A 22388-nucleotide genomic window follows, 5' to 3' on the forward strand; every position below is an offset into this window, starting at 1 on the left:
CATTCTCTCACTCCACCCACCATTCTCTCACTCCACCACCATTCTCTCACTCCACCCACCATTATCTCACTCTACCATTCTCTCACCACCCTTCTCTCACTCCACCATTCTCTCACTCTACCATTTTCTCACTCCACCCTTCTCTCACTCCACCATTCTCTCACTCCACCATTCTCTCTCTCCACCATTCTCTCACTCCACCATTCTCTCACTCCACCATTCTCTCACTCCACCCTTCTCTCACTCCACCATTCTCTCACTCCACCATTCTCTCACTCCACCATTCTCTCACTCCACCATTCTCTCACTCCACCATTCTCTCACTCCACCATTCTCTCACTCCACCCACCATTCTCTCACTCCACCCACCATTCTCTCACTCCACCCACCATTCTCTCACTCCACCCACCATTCTCTCACTCCACCCACCATTCTCTCACTCCACCCACCATTCTCTCACTCCACCATTCTCTCACCCACCATTCTCTCACTCCACCATTCTCTCACTCCTTGCACGCTGCCTTACTGTGAGGAGAGAGAATCCGTGGCCTACGTTACCGTTGGCCTTTTTCATTGAAGTAAAACGAAAGTTGGAGAAAACTGAGTAGGCTATGCCAATGGGGCCCGATTCAGACTGAGTAGGCTATGCCAATAGGGCCCGATTCAGACTGAGTAGGCTATGCCAATGGGGCCCGATTCAGACTGAGTAGGCTATGCCAATAGGGCCCGATTCAGACTGAGTAGGCTATGCCAATAGGGCCCGATTCAGACTGAGTAGGCTATGCCAATAGGGCCCGATTCAGACTGAGTAGGCTATGCCAATAGGGCCCGATTCAGACTGAGTAGGCTATGCCAATAGGGCCCGATTCAGACTGAGTAGGCTATGCCAATAGGGCCCGATTCAGACTGAGTAGGCTATGCCGATAGGGCCCGATTCAGACTGAGTAGGCTATGCCGATAGGGCCAGATTCAGACTGAGTAGGCTATGCCGATAGGACCCGATTCAGACTGAGTAGGCTATGCCGATAGGGCCCGATTCAGCCTGAGTAGGCTATGCCAACGGGGCCCGATTCAGACTGCGTAGGCTATGCCAATGGGGCCCGATTCAGACTGAGTAGGCTATGCCAATAGGGCCCGATTCAGACTGAGTAGGCTATGCCAATAGGGCCCGATTCAGACTGAGTAGGCTATGCCAATAGGGCCCGATTCAGACTGAGTAGGCTATGCCAATAGGGCCCGATTCAGACTGAGTAGGCTATGCCAATAGGGCCCGATTCAGACTGAGTAGGCTATGAAAATGGGGCCCGATTCAGACTGAGTAGGCTATGCCAATAGGGCCCGATTCAGACTGCGTCCGATTCAGACGCAAGGAAATCAAGCCTTTTTTTTATGCACTTCTCAGTATTTGATTTCCAGTAGATTTCCTTCTGGCTTTTTCTACTCTTGGACCTGAATGCATATAGATGTCTGGTACATTCAAATCTTCCCGGTTACGTTGTCCTAACGGAAACCCTGGTGTGTGTGTGTTTCCTGGTGTGTGTGTGTTTCCTGGTGTGTGTGTGTTTCCTTGTGTGTGTGTGTTTCCTGGTGTGTGTGTGTTTCCTGGTGTGTGTGTGTTTCCTTGTGTGTGTGTGTTTCCTGGTGTGTGTGTGTTTCCTGGTGTGTGTGTGTTTCCTGGTGTGTGTGTGTTTCCTTGTGTGTGTGTGTTTCCTTGTGTGTGTGTGTTTCCTGGTGTGTGTGTGTTTCCTGGTGTGTGTGTGTTTCCTCGTGTGTGTGTGTTTCCTCGTGTGTGTGTGTTTCCTCGTGTGTGTGTGTTTCCTGGTGTGTGTGTGTTTCCTGGTGTGTGTGTGTTTCCTGGTGTGTGTGTGTTTCCTGGTGTGTGTGTGTTTCCTTGTGTGTGTGTGTTTCCTGGTGTGTGTGTGTTTCCTGGTGTGTGTGTGTTTCCTGGTGTGTGTGTGTTTCCTTGTGTGTGTGTGTTTCCTTGTGTGTGTGTGTTTCCTGGTGTGTGTGTGTTTCCTGGTGTGTGTGTGTGTTTCCTGGTGTGTGTGTGTTTCCTTGTGTGTGTGTGTTTCCTTGTGTGTGTGTGTTTCCTGGTGTGTGTGTGTTTCCTTGTGTGTGTGTGTTTCCTGGTGTGTGTGTGTTTCCTGGTGTGTGTGTGTTTCCTGGTGTGTGTGTGTTTCCTGGTGTGTGTGTGTTTCCTGGTGTGTGTGTGTTTCCTGGTGTGTGTGTGTTTCCTGGTGTGTGTGTGTTTCCTGGTGTGTGTGTGTTTCCTGGTGTGTGTGTGTGTTTCCTGGTGTGTGTGTGTGTGTTTCCTGGTGTGTGTGTGTGTGTTTCCTGGTGTGTGTGTGTGTTTCCTGGTGTGTGTGTGTGTTTCCTGGTGTGTGTGTGTTTCCTGGTGTGTGTGTGTTTCCTGGTGTGTGTGTGTTTCCTGGTGTGTGTGTGTGTTTCCTGGTGTGTGTGTGTGTTTCCTGGTGTGTGTGTGTGTTTCCTGGTGTGTGTGTGTGTTTCCTGGTGTGTGTGTGTGTTTCCTGGTGTGTGTGTGTGTTTCCTGGTGTGTGTGTGTGTTTCCTGGTGTGTGTGTGTGTTTCCTGGTGTGTGTGTGTGTTTCCTGGTGTGTGTGTGTTTCCTGGTGTGTGTGTGTTTCCTGGTGTGTGTGTGTTTCCTGGTGTGTGTGTGTGTTTGTGTGTGTGTTTCCTGGTGTGTGTGTGTTTCCTGGTGTGTGTGTGTTTCCTGGTGTGTGTGTTTCCTGGTGTGTGTGTGTGTGTGTTTCCTGGTGTGTGTGTGTGTGTTTCCTGGTGTGTGTTTCCTGGTGTGTGTGTGTTTCCTGGTGTGTGTGTGTTTCCTGGTGTGTGTGTGTGTTTCCTGGTGTGTGTGTGTTTCCTGGTGTGTGTGTGTTTCCTGGTGTGTGTGTGTGTTTCCTGGTGTGTGTGTGTGTTTCCTGGTGTGTGTGTGTGTTTCCTGGTGTGTGTGTGTTTCCTGGTGTGTGTGTGTGTTTCCTGGTGTGTGTGTCTTTCCTGGTGTGTGTGTGTTTCCTGGTGTGTGTGTGTGTTTCCTGGTGTGTGTGTGTGTTTCCTGGTGTGTGTGTGTGTTTCCTGGTGTGTGTGTGTTTCCTGGTGTGTGTGTGTGTTTCCTGGTGTGTGTGTGTTTCCTGGTGTGTGTGTGTTTCCTGGTGTGTGTGTGTGTTTCCTGGTGTGTGTGTGTTTCCTGGTGTGTGTGTGTGTTTCCTGGTGTGTGTGTGTGTTTCCTGGTGTGTGTGTGTGTTTCCTGGTGTGTGTGTGTGTTTCCTGGTGTGTGTGTGTGTTTCCTGGTGTGTGTGTGTTTCCTGGTGTGTGTGTGTTTCCTGGTGTGTGTGTGTTTCCTGGTGTACAGCGGAGAGGAAGCCTCCTCTGTTTAATATGAACGCCATGAGTGCCTTGTACCACATAGCGCAGAATGAGAGCCCTACACTGCAGTCCAGAGACTGGTGAGTGTTACAGACACACACACACACACACACACACACACACACACACACACAGCCCAATATCTTTTCATAAGTAGATAGCGTTGTCATTTCTATCATAGGTGGATTTTACTGTTACTTTAATTGTCTTGCCCCTGATCTCTCTGTCTCCTCCTCTCTCTCTCCTCCCTCGTTTCCCGATCCCTCTCTGTCTCCTCCTCTCTCCCTCCTCCCTCGTTTCCTGATCCCCCCTCTCTCCCCCTCTTTCCACCCCTTTTCCTCCTCCCTCGTTTCCTGATTCCCACCTCTCCCCGTTTCCTGATCACTCCTCTCTCCCCCTCTTTCCACCCCTTTCCCTCCTCCCTCATTTCCTGATCCCATCTCTCCCCCTCTTTCCACCTCTTTCCCTCCTCCCTCGTCTCCTGATCTCTCTCTCCCCCTCTTTTTCCTCCTCCCTCGTTTCCTGATCCCCCCTCTCATCCCCTCTTTTTCCTCCTCCCTCATTTCCTGATCCCCCCTCTCTTCCCCTCTTTTTCCTCCTCCCTCGTTTCCTGATCCCCCCCTCTCTCCCCCTCTTTTCCTCCTCCCTCGTTTCCTGATCCCCCCTCTCTTCCCTCCTCCCTCGTTTCCTGATCCCCTCCCTCTCCCCCTCTTTTTCCTCCGCCCTCGTTTCCTGATCCCCCCTCTCTCCCCCTCTTTTTCCTCCTCCCTCGTTTCCTGATCCCCCCCTCTCTCCCCCTCTTTTTCCTCCTCCCTCGTTTCCTGATCCCCCCTCTCTTCCCCTCTTTTTCCTCCTCCCTCGTTTCCTGATCCCCCATCTCTCCCCCTCTTTTTCCTCCTCCCTCGTTTCCTGATCCCCCCCCTCTCTCCCCTCCTCCCTCGTTTCCTGATCCCCCCCTCTCTCCCCCTCTTTTTCCTCCTCCCTCGTTTCCTGATCCCCCCCTCTCTTCCCCTCTTTTTCCTCCTCCCTCGTTTCCTGATCCCCCCTCTCTCCCCCTCTTTTTCCTCCTCCCTCGTTTCCTGATCCCCCCCTCTCTCCCCCTCTTTTTCCTCCTCCCTCGTTTCCTGATCCCCCCTCTTTTTCCTCCTCCCTCGTTTCCTGCTTCTCTCTTCGCAGGACGGATTACTTTAGAAACTTTGTTGATTCCTGCCTTCAGAAAATCCCCCAGGATAGACCCCACTCTGACCATCTACTGAACGTGAGAACACTTTCAAAAATAACTGTCGACTTAAACAAGATAACCTACCCTCTCCTTAAACACCTTTCTTCCTTCCTTCCTTCCTTCTCTCTCTCTCTCTCTCTCTCTCTCTCTCTCTCTCTCTCTTTCTTTCTTTCTTTCTCCCCCCCCCCCCCCCTCCGTAGCACGTGTTTGTCCAGCGGGAGCGTCCAGACTCCGTTCTGATGGATCTGATCCTGAGGACCAAAGAGGCGGTCAGAGAGCTGGACAACCTACAGTACCGTAAGATGAAGAAGATCCTGTTTCAAGAAGCTCACAACGAACCACAGGCTGAGACACAGGACGGAGACGAGGTCTGTGTGTTCAGGGAGGGAGGGTGTGTGTGTGGGGGGGGGGGTCTTGTTCCAGTTGTGATTTGTAGTCTCCATACCGTCAGTTCTAACCAGAGTGGAGGCAGCGTCATGACGCTGATCACACTACCTGACCAATCTCTGTCTATCTGCCTATGTCTCTTGTCTCTCTCCGTATTTTGTCTCTCTCCGTGTCTCTGTGTGTGTCCGTGTGTCTCTCTGTCTCTGTCTCTATCTCTCTCTCTCTCTCTCTCTCTCTCTCTCTCTCTCTCTCTCTCTCTGTGTCTCTCTCTCTCCGTGTGTGTGTGTCTCTGTCTCTTTCTCTCTCTCTCTCTATCTCTCTCTGTGTGTATCTCTCTCCGTGTGTATGTGTCTCTGTCTCTCTCTGTGTGTCTCTCTCTCCGTGTCTAGGAGGTGGAGCACGGTGCAGGTCGTACAGACACAGTGAACAGTGTGGGCAGTAACCAGTCCATCCCCAGTATGTCTATCAGCTCCCAGAGCAGCTCAGTCAACAGTCTGAATGAAGCAACACAGGACGACCGCAGTGAGCTGGACCTGATGGAGGGAGACCACACGGTCATGTCCAACAGCTCTGTCATACACCTCAAACCAGTGGGTCTACTATACACACACACACCGCTATACACACACACACCGCTATATACACACACACACACACCGCTATACACACACACACACACACCTCTATATACACACACACACACCGCTATACACACACACACCGCTATATACACACACACACCGCTATACACACACACACCGCTATACACACACATACACCGCTATATACACACACACACACCGCTATATACACACACACACACCGCTATATACACACACACACACACACACACCGCTATATACACACACACCGCTATATACACACACCGCTATACACACACACACCTCTATACACACACACACACCGCTATATACACACACACCGCTATGTACACACACACACACACACCGCTATATATACACACACACACACACACCGCTATACACACACACACACACCGCTATACACACACACACACACCGCTATGCTTTTGAAATCGGCCCTAATTAATCGGCCAACAGTAGTGTATATACAGGGCATTTGGAAGGTATTCTGACCCCGCGTTTTGTTACATTACAGCTTTATTCTAAAAATGGATTAAATACATGTTTTACCTCATCAATCTACACACAATACCCCATAATGACATCACAATACCCCATAAGGACATCACAATACCCCATAATGACATCACAATACCCCATAATGACATCACAATACCCCATAATGACATCATAATACACCATAATGACAAAACGAAAAAAATAAAAAACGTAATTTTTTTTGCAAATGTATTAAAAATAAACAACAGATACCTTATTTACATAAGTATTCAGACTTTTTGCTATGAGGCTCGAAATTGAACTCAGGTGCATCCTGTTTTCATTGATCATCCTTGATGTTTCTACAACTTGGAGTCGAACTGTGGTAAATTCAATTGATTGGACATGATTTGGAAAGGCACACACCTGTCTATATAAAGGTCCCACAGTTGACAGTGCATGTCAGAGCAAAAACCAAGCCATGAGGTCGAAGGAGTTTTCCGTAGAGCTCAGAGACCGGATTGTGTCGAGGCTCAGATCTGGGGAAGTGTTCCCGAAAAATGTCTGCAGCATTGAAGGTCCCCAAGAACACAGTGGCCTCTATCATTCTTAAGTGGAAGAAGTTTGGAACCACCAATACCCTTCCACTCCACCAATCAGGCCTTTATGGTTTCGTGGCCAGACGGAAGCCACTCCTCAGTAAAAGGCACATGACAGCCCGCTTGGAGTTTGCCAAAAGGCACCTCAGGCCATGAGAAACAACATTCTCTGGTCTGATGAAACCAAGATTTGAACCCTTTGGCCTGAATGTCAAGTGTCACGTCTGGAGGAAGCCAGGCACCATCCCTATGTTGAAGCATGGTGGTGGCAGCATCATGCTGTGGGGATGTTTTTCAGCGGCAGGGACTGGGAGACTAGTCAGAATAGAGGCAAAGATGAACAGAGGAAAGTACAGAGAGATCCTTGATGAAAACCTGCTCCAGTGCGCTCAGGACCTCAGACTGGGGCGACGGTTCACCTTCCAACAGGACAACGACCCTAACCACACAGCCAAGACAACGATGGAGTTGCTTCGGGACACATCTCTGAATGTCCTTGAGTGGCCCAGCCAGAGCCCGGACTTGAACCCGATCGAACATCTCTGGAGAGACCTCAAAATAGCTGTGCAGTGAAGCTCCAACCTGACAGGGCTTGAGAGGATCTGCAGAGAAGAATGGGGGAGAAACTCCCCAAATACGGGTGTGCCAAGCTTGTAGCTTGGGTCTCAATACTTACCTGATATTTCCTTTTTTCCTTCTTCTTCGTATTAAATTTGCTAAAAATTCTAAAAACCTGTTTTTTCTTTGTCGTTATTGGGTATTGTGTTTAGATTGATGAGGAAAACAAACCTATATCGTCAAAATCAAATCAAATCCAATTTATTTATATAGCCCTTCGTACATCAGCTGATATCTCAAAGTGCTGTACAGAAACCCAGCCTAAAACCCCAAACAGCAACCAATGTGGCTAGGAAAAACTCCCTAGAAAGGCCAAAACCTAGGAAGAAACCTAGAGAGGAACCAGACTATGAGGGGTGGCCAGTCCTCTTCTGGCTGTGCCGGGTGGAGATTATAACAGAACATGGCCAAGATGTTCAAACGTTCATAGATGACCAGCAGGGTCAAATAATAATAATCACAGGCAGAACAGTCCATTCTAGAATCCGGCTGTAACGAAATGTGGAAGAAGTCAAGGGAACTGAATTCGTTCCCAATGCACTGTATATCTTTAAAATAAATATTTTGCTCTGAAATCTTGGGGGGGCCAAATAAAACCACCCGCAGGCCAAATTCAGCCCGTGGGCCGTCAGTTGGGGAATCCTGTCTAGTCTTTTATTATAGTACTAGCTGTCAAATATAAACAATTTGACAGAGGTAATGAACTGTCTAGGGATCAGCACAGCGATAAAACAGGACCATGAAATCAAGAATACAGACAGACTCTATCTTAGGTACTGACCCCCAAAAATATGTTATGAATTATATATTTTTCTCAAGAAGTTAATTGTTTGAGAAGGTTTGAGAAGGTTTGAATCCTATGTAACCTGCCTACACATTTGTTTTCTGTACATTTTGACCAACATACTAGTAGGTCAAAGCTGTGTGATGGGTAACCTTGGTAGAGCATGGTGATGGGTAACCTTGGTAGAGCATGGTGATGGGTAACCTTGGTAGAGCATGGTGATGGGTAACCTTGGTAGAGCATGGTGATGGGTAACCTTGGTAGAGCATGGTGATGGGTAACCTTGGTAACCTTGGTAGAGCATGGTGATGGGTAACCTTGGTAACCTTGGTAGAGCATGATGATGGGTAACCTTGGTAACCTTGGTAGAGCATGGTGATGGGTAACCTTGGTAACCTTGGTAGAGCATGGTGATGGGTAACCTTGGTAACCTTGGTAGAGCATGGTGATGGGTAACCTTGGTAGAGCATGGTGATGGGTAACCTTGGTAACCTTGGTAGAGCATGGTGATGGGTAACCTTGGTAACCTTGGTAGAGCATGGGTGAAGTAGACGTGAAGTTCCCTTATTTTTCGGCTTCAGACCAATGTCTACTTGTCACTTTAAAATTGTATTGTATGATATGTGAAGATGTTGATGATTATTTTCTTGGCCAGGAGGAAGAGGAGGGTTACCATGAAGACCCAGAGGTGCGGGACCGTCCCACTGAGCCTCCTGATGCCCAACCCCCCAGGAAACACTACAGAGAACGCAACAGAGAACACTTTGCTACCATACGCACTGCCTCACTGGTGAGACCACACACACACTCTGCCTCACTGGTGAGACCACACACACACTCTGCCTCACTGGTGAGAACACACACACACTCTGCCTCACTGGTGAGAACACACACACACTCTGCCTCACTGGTGAGAACACACACACACTCTGCCTCACTGGTGAGAACACACACACACACACACACTCTGCCTCACTGGTGAGATCACACACACACTCTGCCTCACTGGTGAGAACACACACACACTCTTCCTCGTTAGTGAGTCGTCTCTCTCTCTTTCTGTTTTTTTATCTCTCCATTTGGAAACTCCTTCTCTAAATTAGAAAAACCACTTGACACCTTTGACACAACAACAGTAAGTTTAACATAACCTTCTCTCTCTCTTTCGCTCACTCTCCCCCCTCCCCAGGTGACTCGTGAGATGCAGGAGCACGAGCAGGACAGTGAGCTGAGGGAGCAGATGTCTGGCTATAAGAGGATGAGGCGGCAGCACCAGAAGCATCTGATGGGTCTGGAGAACAAGCTGAAGGCTGAGATGGACGAGCATCGGCTCCGTCTGGACAAAGAGCTGGAGAGCCAGAGGAACATCTTCGCCCAGGAGATGGAGAAACTGGTCAAGAGACATCAGGCCGCTATGGAGAAAGATGTACGGAGATAAGAGACACACACACACACACACACACAGAGACACACACACACACAGAGACACACACACACACAGAGACAGAGGTACACACCAATGATGTATATAATTCATGTATATAAACCCTAGATGACTGACGGGATGCTGTTTTAAAGCCGTAGCACAGCCATTTTTGTACACTATTGTAAAACAAAATATATATATATTTTGGGAGCTATTGAAATGCATTTAATAATGTCTACGTTAGGTTTTGACAAGTACGTTTTATGACTCCTTAATGTTTCAAATTATATTTTGTGAATTGAACATAAAAATATGTAGTTTTCTTTAGAGAGTACTTATGTTATCTTCCCCACTGCAAACAGATAAATACTTCACTACATGTACATGATAAATACTTCACTACATGTACATGATAAATACTTCAATTCATGTACATGATAAATACTTCAATACATGTACATGATAAATACTTCAATACATGTACATGATAAATACTTCAATACATGTACATGATAAATACTTCAATTCATGTACATGATAAATACTTCAATTCATGTACATGATAAATACTTCAATACATGTACATGATAAATACTTCAATACATGTACATGATAAATACTTCAATTCATGTACATGATAAATACTTCAATTCATGTACATGATAAATACTTCAATTCATGTACATGATAAATACTTCAATTCATGTACATGATAAATACTTCAATACATGTACATGATAAATACTTCAATACATGTACATGATAAATACTTCAATTCATGTACATGATAAATACTTCACTACATGTACATGATAAATACTTCAATACATGTACATGATAAATACTTCAATACATGTAATTTTGTCCTCGAAACAGTGAGATGCAGTGCCTTAGACCGCTGTGATACAGCCTGGAATCAAACCGGGGTCTGTAGTGACACTGAGATGCAGTGCCTTAGACCGCTGTGATACAGCCTGGAATCAAACCGGGGTCTGTAGTGACACTGAGATGCAGTGCCTTAGACCGCTGTGATACAGCCTGGAATCAAACCGGGGTCTGTAGTGACACTGAGATGCGGTGCCATAAACCGCTAAACCAGGGTCTGTAGTGACAGTGAGATGCAGTGTCTTAGACCGCTGAACAAGGGTCTGTAGTGACAGTGAGATGCAGTGTCTTAGACCGCTGTGATACAGCCTGGAATCGAACCAGGGTCTGTAGTGACACTGAGATGCAGTGCCTTAGAACGCTGAACCAGGGTCTGTAGTGACAGTGAGATGCAGTGTCTTAGACCACTGAACCAGGGTCTGTAGTGACACTGAGATGCAGTGCCTTAGACCGCTGAACCAGGGTCTGTAGTGACAGTGAGATGCAGTGTCTTAGACCACTGAACCAGGGTCTGTAGTGACACTGAGATGCAGTGCCTTAGACCGCTGAACCAGGGTCTGTAGTGACAGTGAGATGCAGTGTCTTAGACCGCCGAACCAGGGTCTGTAGTGACAGTGAGATGCAGTGTCTTAGACCGCTGAACCAGGGTCTGTAGTGTCAGTGAGATGCAGTGTCCTAGACCGCTGAACCAGGGTCTGTAGTGACAGTGAGATGCAGTGTCTTAGACCACTGAACCAGGGTCTGTAGTGACAGTGAGATGCAGTGTCTTAGACCACTGAACCAGGGTCTGTAGTGACAGTGAGATGCAGTGTCTTAGACCGCTGAACCAGGGTCTGTAGTGACAGTGAGATGCAGTGTCTTAGACCGCTGAACCAGGGTCTGTAGTGACACTGAGATGCAGTGTCTTAGACCGCTGAACCAGGGTCTGTAGTGACAGTGAGATGCTGATGGATTGAATTTCTAAATCCTTATGTGGCCCTGGAGTCACCTCTGTTATACACTCTCCTCACAGAGGACAGAGAACGAGTCACCTCTGTTATGCACTCTCCACACAGAGGACAGAGAACGAGTCACCTCTGTTATGCACTCTCCACACAGAGGACAGAGAACGAGTCACCTCTGTTATGCACTCTCCACACAGAGGACAGAGAACGAGTCACCTCTGTTATGCACTCTCCACACAGAGGACAGAGAACGAGTCACCTCTGTTATACACTCCACACAGAGGACAGAACGAGTCACCTCTTTTATGCACTCTCCACACAGAGGACAGAGAATGAGTCACCTCTGTTATGCACTCTCCACACAGAGGACAGAGAACGAGTCACCTCTGTTATGCACTCTCCACACAGAGGACAGAGAACGAGTCACCTCTGTTATGCACTCTCCACACAGAGGACAGAATGAGTCACCTCTGTTATGCACTCTCCACACAGAGGACAGAGAACGAGTCACCTCTGTTATACACTCTCCACACAGAGGACAGAGAACGAGTCACCTCTGTTATACACTCTCCACACAGAGGACAGAGAACGAGTCACCTCTGTTATACACTCTCCACACAGAGGACAGAACGAGTCACCTCTTTTATGCACTCTCCACACAGAGGACAGAGAATGAGTCACCTCTGTTATGCACTCTCCACACAGAGGACAGAGAACGAGTCACCTCTGTTATGCACTCTCCACACAGAGGACAGAGAACGAGTCACCTCTGTTATGCACTCTCCACACAGAGGACAGAATGAGTCACCTCTGTTATGCACTCTCCACACAGAGGACAGAGAACGAGTCACCTCTGTTATGCACTCTCCACACAGAGGACAGAATGAGTCACCTCTGTTATGCACTCTCCACACAGAGGACAGAGAACGAGTCACCTCTGTTATGCACTCTCCACACAGAGGACAGAGAACGAGTCACCTCTGTTATACACTCCACACAGACAGTGAGAACGAAATACACTGCAACTCCAGCTCATGCGTTTTTTTCTCTTTCGTGTGTGCGGGTGCGTGGTGTGTGCGTGTGCATCTGTGTGTGTGTGCGCAAGCAGGCGAAGACCTTTAACAACGATGAGAAGAAGTTCCAGCAGCACATTCAGGTCCAGCAGAAGAAAGAACTCAGCAGCTTCCTGGAGTCTCAGAAACGAGAGTACAAACTACGCAAGGAGAGGCTCAAAGAGGTACGCACACACTCTGATATATACACACACACACACACAGAGCAGCTCAAAGAGGTATGCACACACTCTGATATATACATACACACACAGAGCAGCTCAAAGAGGTATGCACACACTCTGATATATACACACACACACACACACACACACACACACACACACACACACACACACACACACACACACACACACACACACAGAGAGCAGCTCAAAGAGGTATGCACACACTCTGATATATACACACACACACACACAGAGCAGCTCAAAGAGGTATGCACACACACACACACACACACACACACACACACACACACACACACACACACACACATACACTCTTATATATACACACACTCTTATATACACACACACACACACACACACAGAGCAGCTCAAAGAGGTATGCACACACTCTGATATATACATACACACATACACACACACACAGAGCAGCTCAAAGAGGTACACTTATATATACTGACCAAAAATATAAACGCAACATGGGCCTCAGGATCTCGTCACAGTATCTCAAATTGCCATCGATAAAATGTAATTGTGTTCGTTGTCTGTAGCCTCATGCCTGCCCATACCCTAACCCCACCGCCACCATGTTGAACTCAGCAAACTGCTCGCCCACACGACGCCATTCACTTGGTCTGCGGTTGTGAGGCCAGTTGGACGTATTCCCAAATTACCTAAAACGACGGAGACGGCTAATGGTAGAGAAATGAACATTACATTCTCTGGCAACCGCTCCGGTGGACATTCCTGCAGTCAGAGTGCCAATTGCACACTCCCTCAACACTTGAGACATCTGTGAGAGGGACAGGAACAGGGATGGAAGCAAAACTGTTACATTGATGACGTTGACCCGGATCACTCAGTTGGGCTCTGCCCTGTTGCTGCGGAGACGAGGAGGTACCCGTTAGCGGCTAGGTAGCCGTCAGCGATATGGAACGGTTAGCTAGGTAGCCGTTAGCGATAGGAATGACTGGCTAGGTAGCGGTTAGCGATATGGAACGGTTGGCTAGGTAGCGGTTAGCGATATGGAACGGTTGGCTAGGTAGCGGTTAGCGATATGGAACGGTTGGCTAGGTAGCCGTTAGCGATATGGAACGACTGGCTACGTAGCCGTTAGTGATATGGAACGACTGGCTACGTAGCCGTTAGTGATATGGAACGGTTGGCTAGGTAGCGGTTAGTGATATGGAACGGCTAGCTAGGTAGCGGTTAGTGATATGGAACGGCTAGCTAGGTAGCGGTTAGTGATATGGAACGGCTAGCTAGGTAGCGCGCTAAACTAGTAGCATCACTCGCTGTAGACCTAGAAGTAGTTATTCCCCTTTCTCTGCTCTGCAAGGGCCACTGCTTCCAGAGCGAAAGGTAATGGTCCATTTTTATATTGTGACCATCCTTCCAAATCCCGTCCGAATGACCTCGACCATTGGAAGTCAGAGAATCTTCAGGAACTTTGCGATTGAATGGGAGCGCTGGTATTCAAGGCTGGCACTTGATAGTCTCTGAGTAGAAATTATGTTTAACCTCTTTTTTTTTCCTACCGTGTCTTACAATGTTTTTAGTAGCCAATGCGGCATTTGTTTTGTACCATATGCTAGCTAGCATGTTGCAGAACAGAATGGTTTGGTAGATGGCAACTTATTGCTACTAGTTACCATCTAGACTCCGTCGTACCATATGCTAGCTAGCATGTTGCAGAACAGAATGGTTTGGTAGATGGCAACTTATTGCTACTAGTTACCATCTAGACTCCGTCGTACCATATGCTAGCTAGCATGTTGCAAAACAGAATGGTTTGGTAGATGGCAACTTATTGCTACTAGTTACCATCTAGACTCTGTCGTACCATATGCTAGCTAGCATGTTGCAAAACAGAATGGTTTGGTAGATGGCAACTTATTGCTACTAGATACCATCTAGACTCCGTCGTACCATATGCTAGCTAGCATGTTGCAGAACAGAATGGTTTGGTAGATGGCAACTTATTGCTACTAGTTTCCATCTAGACTCCGTCGTACCATATGCTAGCTAGCATGTTGCAGAACAGAATGGTTTGGTAGATGGCAACTTATTGCTACTAGTTACCATCTAGACTCCGTCGTACCTGAGGAGCAGTCTGACCTCACGCCTGATTGATTTTGAGTAGTTTATAGTTCAATTCAGCCTAAAAGGGATAGTTGACCAAAATTACATTGGTTTTACTACCCTGTAAGCAGTCTTAAGGACAAGGTATGACAGCAATCCTGCCCCTAGACATGCCCTGCCCCTAGACATGCCCTGTCCATAGACATGCACTGCCCCTAGACACGCCCTGTCCCTAGACATGCCCTGTCCCTAGACATGCCCTGTCCCTAGACATGCACTGTCCCTAGACATGCACTGTCCCTAGACATGCACTGCCCCTAGACATGCCCTGCCCCTAGACATGCCCTGTCCCTAGACATGCCCTGCCCCTAGACATGCCCTGCCCCTAGACATGCCCTGCCCCTAGACATGCCCTGCCCCTAGACATGCCCTGTCCCTAGACATGCACTGTCCCTAGACATGCCCTGCCCCTAGACATGCCCTGTCCCTAGACATGCCCTGTCCCTAGACATGACCTGTCCCTAGACATGCCCTGTCCCTAGACATGCCCTGTCCCTAGACGTGCCCTGTCCCTAGACGTGCCCTGTCCCTAGACGTGCCCTGCCCCTAGACGTGCCCTGCCCCTAGACGTGCCCTGCCCCTAGACGTGCCCTGTCCCTAGACGTGCCCTGTCCCTAGACGTGCCCTGTCCCTAGACGTGCCCTGTCCCTAGACATGCACTGTCCCTAGACATGCCCTGTCCCTAGACATGCCCTATCCCTAGACATGCCCTGCCCCTAGACATGCCCTGTCCCTAGACATGCCCTGTCCCTAGACATGCCCTGTCCCTAGACATGCCCTGTCCCTAGACATGCCCTGCCCCTAGACATGCCCTGCCCCTAGACATGCCCTGTCCCTAGACATGCCCTGTCCCTAGACATGCCCTGCCCCTAGACATGCCCTGCCCCTAGACATGCCCTGCCCCTAGACATGCCCTGTCCCTAGACATGCCCTGTCCCTAGACATGCCCTGTCCCTAGACATGCCCTTCCCCTAGACATGCCCTGTCCCTAGACATGCCCTGTCCCTAGACATTAAACTATTCCTTTACCACTGCTTTCAGGTATGTTCAGAGGGTCCCTGGTTTGAACACACACTTATTTACACACACAACGTGGAACAGCACCTGGTACGAGAGGTGCACACACACACATATACGCACGCACACACACACACACACACACTCTCTCTCTCCTCTCTGTCCTGTAGGAGTTGAGTGAGAACCAGTCGACGCCTAAGAAGGAGAAGCAGGAGTGGCTGTCCAAGCAGAAGGAGAACTTCCAGCACTTCCAGGTACATTACACGTTAAATCAACGTGAATTATCAATTAACATCAACGTGAATTATCAATTAACATCAACGTGAATTATCAATTAATATCAACGTGAATAATCAATTAATATCAACGTGAATAATCAATTAACATCAACGTGAATTATCAATTAATATCAACGTGAATAATCAATTAACATCAACGTGAATTATCAATTAATATCAACGTGAATAATCAATTAACATCAACGTGAATTATCAATTAATATCAACGTGAATAATCAATTAATATCAACGTGAATTATCAATTAACATCAACGTGAATAATCAATTAACATCAACGTGAATTATCAATTAACATCAACGTGAATTATCAATTAATATCAACGTGAATAATCAATTAATATCAACGTGAATAATCAATTAATATCAACGTGAATAATCAATTAACATCAACGTGAATTATCAATTAACATCAACGTGAATAATCAATTAATATCAACGTGAATAATCAATTAACATCAACGTGAATTATCAATTAATATCAACGTGAATTATCAATTAACATCAACGTGAATAATCAATTAATATCAACGTGAATAATCAATTAATATCAACGTGAATAATCAATTAATATCAACGTGAATTATCAATTAACATCAACGTGAATAATCAATTAATATCAACGTGAATTATCAATTAACATCAACGTGAATAATCAATTAATATCAACGTGAATAATCAATTAATATCAACGTGAATTATCAATTAACATCAACGTGAATAATCAATTAACATCAACGTGAATTATCAATTAACATCAACGTGAATAATCAATTAATATCAACGTGAATAATCAATTAATATCAACGTGAATAATCAATTAATATCAACGTGAATTATCAATTAACATCAACGTGAATAATCAATTAATATCAACGTGAATTATCAATTAACATCAACGTGAATAATCAATTAATATCAACGTGAATAATCAATTAACATCAACGTGAATTATCAATTAACATCAACGTGAATTACAGTGGGGCAAAAAAAGTATTTAGTCAGCCACCAATTGTGCAAGTTCTCCCACTTAAAAAGATGAGAGAGGCCTGTAATTTTCATCATAGGTACACTTCAAATATGACAGACAAAATGAGAAAAAAAATCCAGAAAATCACATTGTAGGATTTTTAATGAATTTATTTGCAAATGATGGTGGAAAATAAGTATTTGGTCAATAACAAAAGTTTATCTCAATACTTTGTTATATACCTTTTGTTTGGCAATGACAGAGGTCAAATCAAACCCACAACCTTTGGCAAGGCAAGCGCCATGCTACCAACTGAGACACACATGAAATGAGGGTTTTGGTTTGATGTGTGATTTGTCAGGCTGAGGAGGAAGCCAACCTGTTGAGGAGACAGAGGCAGTACCTGGAGCTGGAGTGTCGACGTTTCAAACGCAGGATACTCATCGCCAGGCACAACGTGGAGCAGGATCTGACACGAGAGGTACACAACACACACACAACACACCATATTCACTACAAACGCCGTGAAAGGTTATCGCTCAACACATGGAGTTCTCTTCCCTCCCTCCCTCCCTCCCTCCCTCCCTCCCTCCCTCCCTCCCTCCCTCCCTCCCTCCCTCCTCTCCACTCTCTCTTTCTCTCTCTCTCCCTCCTCTCCACTCTCTCTCTCTCCACCTCTCTCCTCTCTCTCTCTCTCTCTCTCTCTCTCTCTCTCTCTCTCTGTCTCTCTCTCTCTCTCTCTCTCTCTCTGTGTGTGTGTCAGGAGTTGAATAAGCGTCAGACCCAGAAGGACTTGGAGCATGCCATGCTGCTCAGACATCACGAGTCGATGCAGGAGCTGGAGTTCAGACATCTGGGAACCATCCAGAAGATGAGGGCGGAGCTTATCAGGACGCAGCACCAGACGGAACTGACCAATCAGCTGGAGTACAACAAGAGGAGGGAGAGAGAACTGAGACGCAAACACGTCATGGAGGTTCGACAGCAACCCAAGAGTTTAAAGGTAAATATGAGAGAGAGAGAGATGGTGAAAAGGTAAGAGAGAGAGATGGTGAAAAGGTAAGAGAGAGAGATGGTGAAAAGGTAAGAAAGAGAGAGAGAGAGAGAGAGAGAGAGAGTGGAGAGAGAGAGTGGAGAGAGAGAGTGGAGAGAGAGACAGAGAGAGTGGAGAGAGAGAGTCAGAGAGAGAGACAGAGAGAGAGACAGAGAGAGTAGAGAGAGAGAGAGAGACAGAGAGACACAGAGACACAGAGAGAGAGAGAGTGGAGAGAGAGAGTAGAGAGAGAGACAGAGAGACAGAGAGAGTGGAGAGACAGAGAGAGTAGAGAGAGAGAGAGAGAGAGACAGAGAGACACAGAGAGAGAGAGAGAGAGAGAGAGTGGAGAGAGAGAGTAGAGAGAGAGACAGAGAGACAGAGAGAGAGAGAGAGAGAGAGAGAGAGAGAGTGGAGAGAGAGAGACAGAGAGAGAGACAGAGAGAGCGACAGAGAGACAGAGAGAGAGAGAGGGAGAGAGAATGAGGGAATCCCATTCAAAGCAACGTTCCATGATCCATTTTTGTTGTACCATTTTCAACACCCACCTACTGTACTGTACTTTACCCCCCCCCCCCCCCCCCAGTCCAAAGAGATGCAGATTAAGAAGCAGTTCCAGGAGGCGTGTCAGATCCAGACACGGCAGTTCAAGGCCCTGAGGAACCACCTGTTGGAGAGCACTCCCAAGGCCGACCACAAGGCGGTGCTCAAGAGGCTGAAGGAGGAGCAGACCAGGAAACTGGCCATTCTGGCCGAGCAGTACGACCACTCTAACAACCACATGTTGTCCACACAGGCTGTGAGTATCACACACACACGCTCTAGTCTACACAATCTGATAGCACACACACACACACGCTCTAGTCTACACAATCTGATAGCACACACACACACACGCTCTAGTCTACACAATCTGATAGCACACACACACACGCTCTAGTCTACACAACATGCTACAACACACACACAAACATAGTAGTCTATACAATCTGATACCACACACACACGCTCTAGTCTACACAATCTGATAGCACACACACACACGCTCTAGTCTACACAACATGCTACAACACACACACAAACATAGTAGTCTATACAATCTGATACCACACACACACGCTCTAGTCTACACAATCTGATAGCACACACACACACGCTCTAGTCTACACAACATGCTACAACACACACACAAACATAGTAGTCTATACAATCTGATACCACATACACACGCCGTAGTCTACACAATCTGATAGCACACACACACACGCTCTAGTCTACACAACATGCTACAACACACACACAAACATAGTAGTCTACACAATCTGATACCACACACACACACACTCTACTCTACACAATATGCTACCACACACACACACACACACACATGCTCTAGTGTACACAATCTGATACCACACACACACACACACACGCTAGTCTACACAATCTGATACCACACACACATACACTCTAGTCTACACGACATGCTACCACACACACACACACACACACACACACTAGTCGACACAAACTGATACCACACACACACACTAGTATACACAATCTGATACCACACACACACACTCTAGTCTACACAATCTGATACCACACACACACACGCTCTAGTCTACACAACATGCTACAACACACACACAAACATAGTAGTCTATACAATCTGATACCACACACACACACACTCTACTCTACACAATATGCTACCACACACACACACACACACACACATGCTCTAGTCTACACAATCTGATACCACACACACACACACACACGCTAGTCTACACAATCTGATACCACACACACACACTAGTATACACAATCTGATACCACACACACACACTCTAGTCTACACAATCTGATACCACACACACATACACTCTAGTCTACACGACATGCTACCACACACACACACACACACACACACTAGTCGACACAAACTGATACCACACACACACACTAGTATACACAATCTGATACCACACACACACACTCTAGTCTACACAATCTGATACCACACACACACACGCTCTAGTCTACACAACATGCTACAACACACACACAAACATAGTAGTCTATACAATCTGATACCACACACACACGCTCTAGTCTACACAATCTGATACCACACACACACACGCTCTAGTCTACACAACATGCTACAACACACACACAAACATAGTAGTCTATACAATCTGATACCACATACACACGCTCTAGTCTACACAATCTGATACCACACACACACACACACACACATGCTCTAGTCTACACAATCTGATACCACACACACACACACACGCTAGTCTACACAATCTGATACCACACACACATACACTCTAGTCTACACGACATGCTACCACACACACACACACACACACACTAGTCGACACAAACTGATACCACACACACACTCTAGTCTACACAATCTGATACCACACACACACACTCTAGTCTACACAATCTGATACCACACACTGGCAAAACAGGCTCAAACCCCCCCCCCCCCCCTCCCCCCTCCGTCCCCACCCCTCTCCCCCCCCCCTCCCTCCCCACCCCTCTCTCCCTGCCTCCCTCCCTCCTTCCCCACCCCTCTCTCCCTCCCTCCCTCCCCACCCCTCCCTCCCCACCCCTGCCCTGCCCTCCCTCCCAACCCCTCCCTCCCTCCCCACCCCTCCCGCCCTCCCTCCCTCCCCACCCGCCCTCCCTCCCTCCCCACCCCTGCCTCCCTCCCCACCCCTCTCTCCCCCCCTCCTTCCCCACCCCTCTCTCCCTCCCTCCCTCCCCACCCCTGCTTCCCTCCCCACCCCTGCTTCCCTCCCCACCCCTCCCACCCAACCCCTGCCTCCCTCCCTCCCCATCCCGCCCTCCCTCCCTCCCCACCCCTGCCTCCCTCCCTCCCCACCCCTCCCTCTCTCTGCAGCTGCGTTTGGACGAAGCCCAAGAGGGTGAGTGTCAGGTGCTGAGGCAGCAGCTGCATCAGGAGTTGGAGCTGCTGAACGCCTACCAGAGTAAGATCAAGATGCAGACAGACGCCCAGCACGACAGAGAGAGGAAGGATCTGGAGCAGAGGGTGTCGCTCCGCAGGGCTCTACTGGAACACAAGGTAGGGAATGGGGGGGGAGGCGGGGTGTTGGCATCGCAGTGTGTGTGTGTTCGTGTGTGTATCTGACTGTCGTCCCCCCCCCCCCCCCCCCCCCCCCCCATCTCTCTCGGTGTGTGTCTCCCTCCAGATTGAGGAGGAGATGCTGTCTCTGCAGAACGAGCGTGTGGAGCGTATCAGGTCTCTGTTGGAGCGCCAGGCCAGGGAGATGGAGGCCTTCGACTCAGAGTCCATGAGACTAGGCTTCAGCAACATGGTGCTGTCCAACGTGCAGGGCTCGGACACACACGGCAGCCCGGGGGGGTCTGGAGCGTCTCAACAAAGCCATCACCAGGGGGGGTCCAGCACCCAGCAGCCGTGGGGTCACCCTGTGCTGGCTGGGGGACCCCCTCCCTGGAGCCTGCATCAGCCCTCTGGAGGGGGGAGTCAGAGGGGGAGTGGGGTGGGAGTGGGGGGGGTCAGGAACAGCCCCCAGGTTATGAGGAGGGCGTCGACGTCGGGAGGTGGGCGGAGCGAACAGGGCATGAGCAGGAGCGCCAGCATCACCTCCCATATCTCCAACGGCTCACACCTGTCATACACCTAGACACACACACACAGACTGAAGTCACACACACTGAAGACACACACGCAGACTGAAGACACACACACTGGAGACACACACACACACTGAAGTCACACACTGAAGACACACACACACACGATGAACACACTTGTCGTTAGCCTTGAAACACACACAGCTGGTGTACCAACCATCTTAACACACACTGAACTAAACACACTTGTGATTTGGGGCGGCAGGTAGCCTAGTGGTTAGAGTGTAGGGGCGGCAGGTAGCCTAGTGGTTAGAGTGTAGGGGCGGCAGGTAGCCTAGTGGTTAGAGTGTAGGGGCGGCAGGTAGCCTAGTGGTTAGAGTGTAGGGGCGGCAGGTAGCCTAGTGGTTAGAGTGTAGGGGCGGCAGGTAGCCTAGTGGTTAGAGTGTAGGGGCGGTAGGTAGTCTAGTGGTTAGAGTGTAGGGGCGGCAGGTAGCCTAGTGGTTAGAGTGTAGGGGCGGCAGGTAGCCTAGTGGTTAGAGTGTAGGGGCGGTAGGTAGTCTAGTGGTTAGAGTGTAGGGGTGGCAGGTAGTCTAGTGGTTAGAGTGTAGAGGCGGCAGGTAGCCTAGTGGTTAGAGTGTAGGGGCGGCAGGTAGCCTAGTGGTTAGAGTGT

At 48.2% G+C, this 22388-nt stretch overlaps 1 protein-coding gene across 2 annotated transcripts in view; it reads left to right on the top strand.

Annotated features, from left to right (window-relative positions):
* Positions 1-21951, top strand: part of LOC110492874 (serine/threonine-protein kinase TAO1) — a 36136-nt gene extending 14185 nt beyond the window's left edge. For both annotated transcript variants that reach the window (XM_036989503.1, XM_036989504.1), the window contains exons 9-21: positions 3370-3463; positions 4560-4641; positions 4806-4973; positions 5382-5582; positions 8752-8886; positions 9286-9522; positions 12460-12588; positions 15939-16022; positions 17396-17515; positions 17798-18037; positions 18654-18866; positions 21003-21185; positions 21313-21951. In XM_036989503.1, the coding sequence (XP_036845398.1) occupies positions 3370-3463; positions 4560-4641; positions 4806-4973; positions 5382-5582; positions 8752-8886; positions 9286-9522; positions 12460-12588; positions 15939-16022; positions 17396-17515; positions 17798-18037; positions 18654-18866; positions 21003-21185; positions 21313-21768 (2342 nt within the window). In that variant the 3' untranslated portion in view covers positions 21769-21951. The remainder of the gene's footprint in view (positions 1-3369; positions 3464-4559; positions 4642-4805; positions 4974-5381; positions 5583-8751; positions 8887-9285; positions 9523-12459; positions 12589-15938; positions 16023-17395; positions 17516-17797; positions 18038-18653; positions 18867-21002; positions 21186-21312) is intronic.
* Positions 21952-22388: the final 437 nt, after the last annotated feature.

The sequence above is a fragment of the Oncorhynchus mykiss genome, chromosome 10 (genome assembly GCF_013265735.2).
Source record: "Oncorhynchus mykiss isolate Arlee chromosome 10, USDA_OmykA_1.1, whole genome shotgun sequence".
Classification (NCBI taxonomy): Eukaryota; Metazoa; Chordata; class Actinopteri; order Salmoniformes; family Salmonidae; genus Oncorhynchus; species Oncorhynchus mykiss.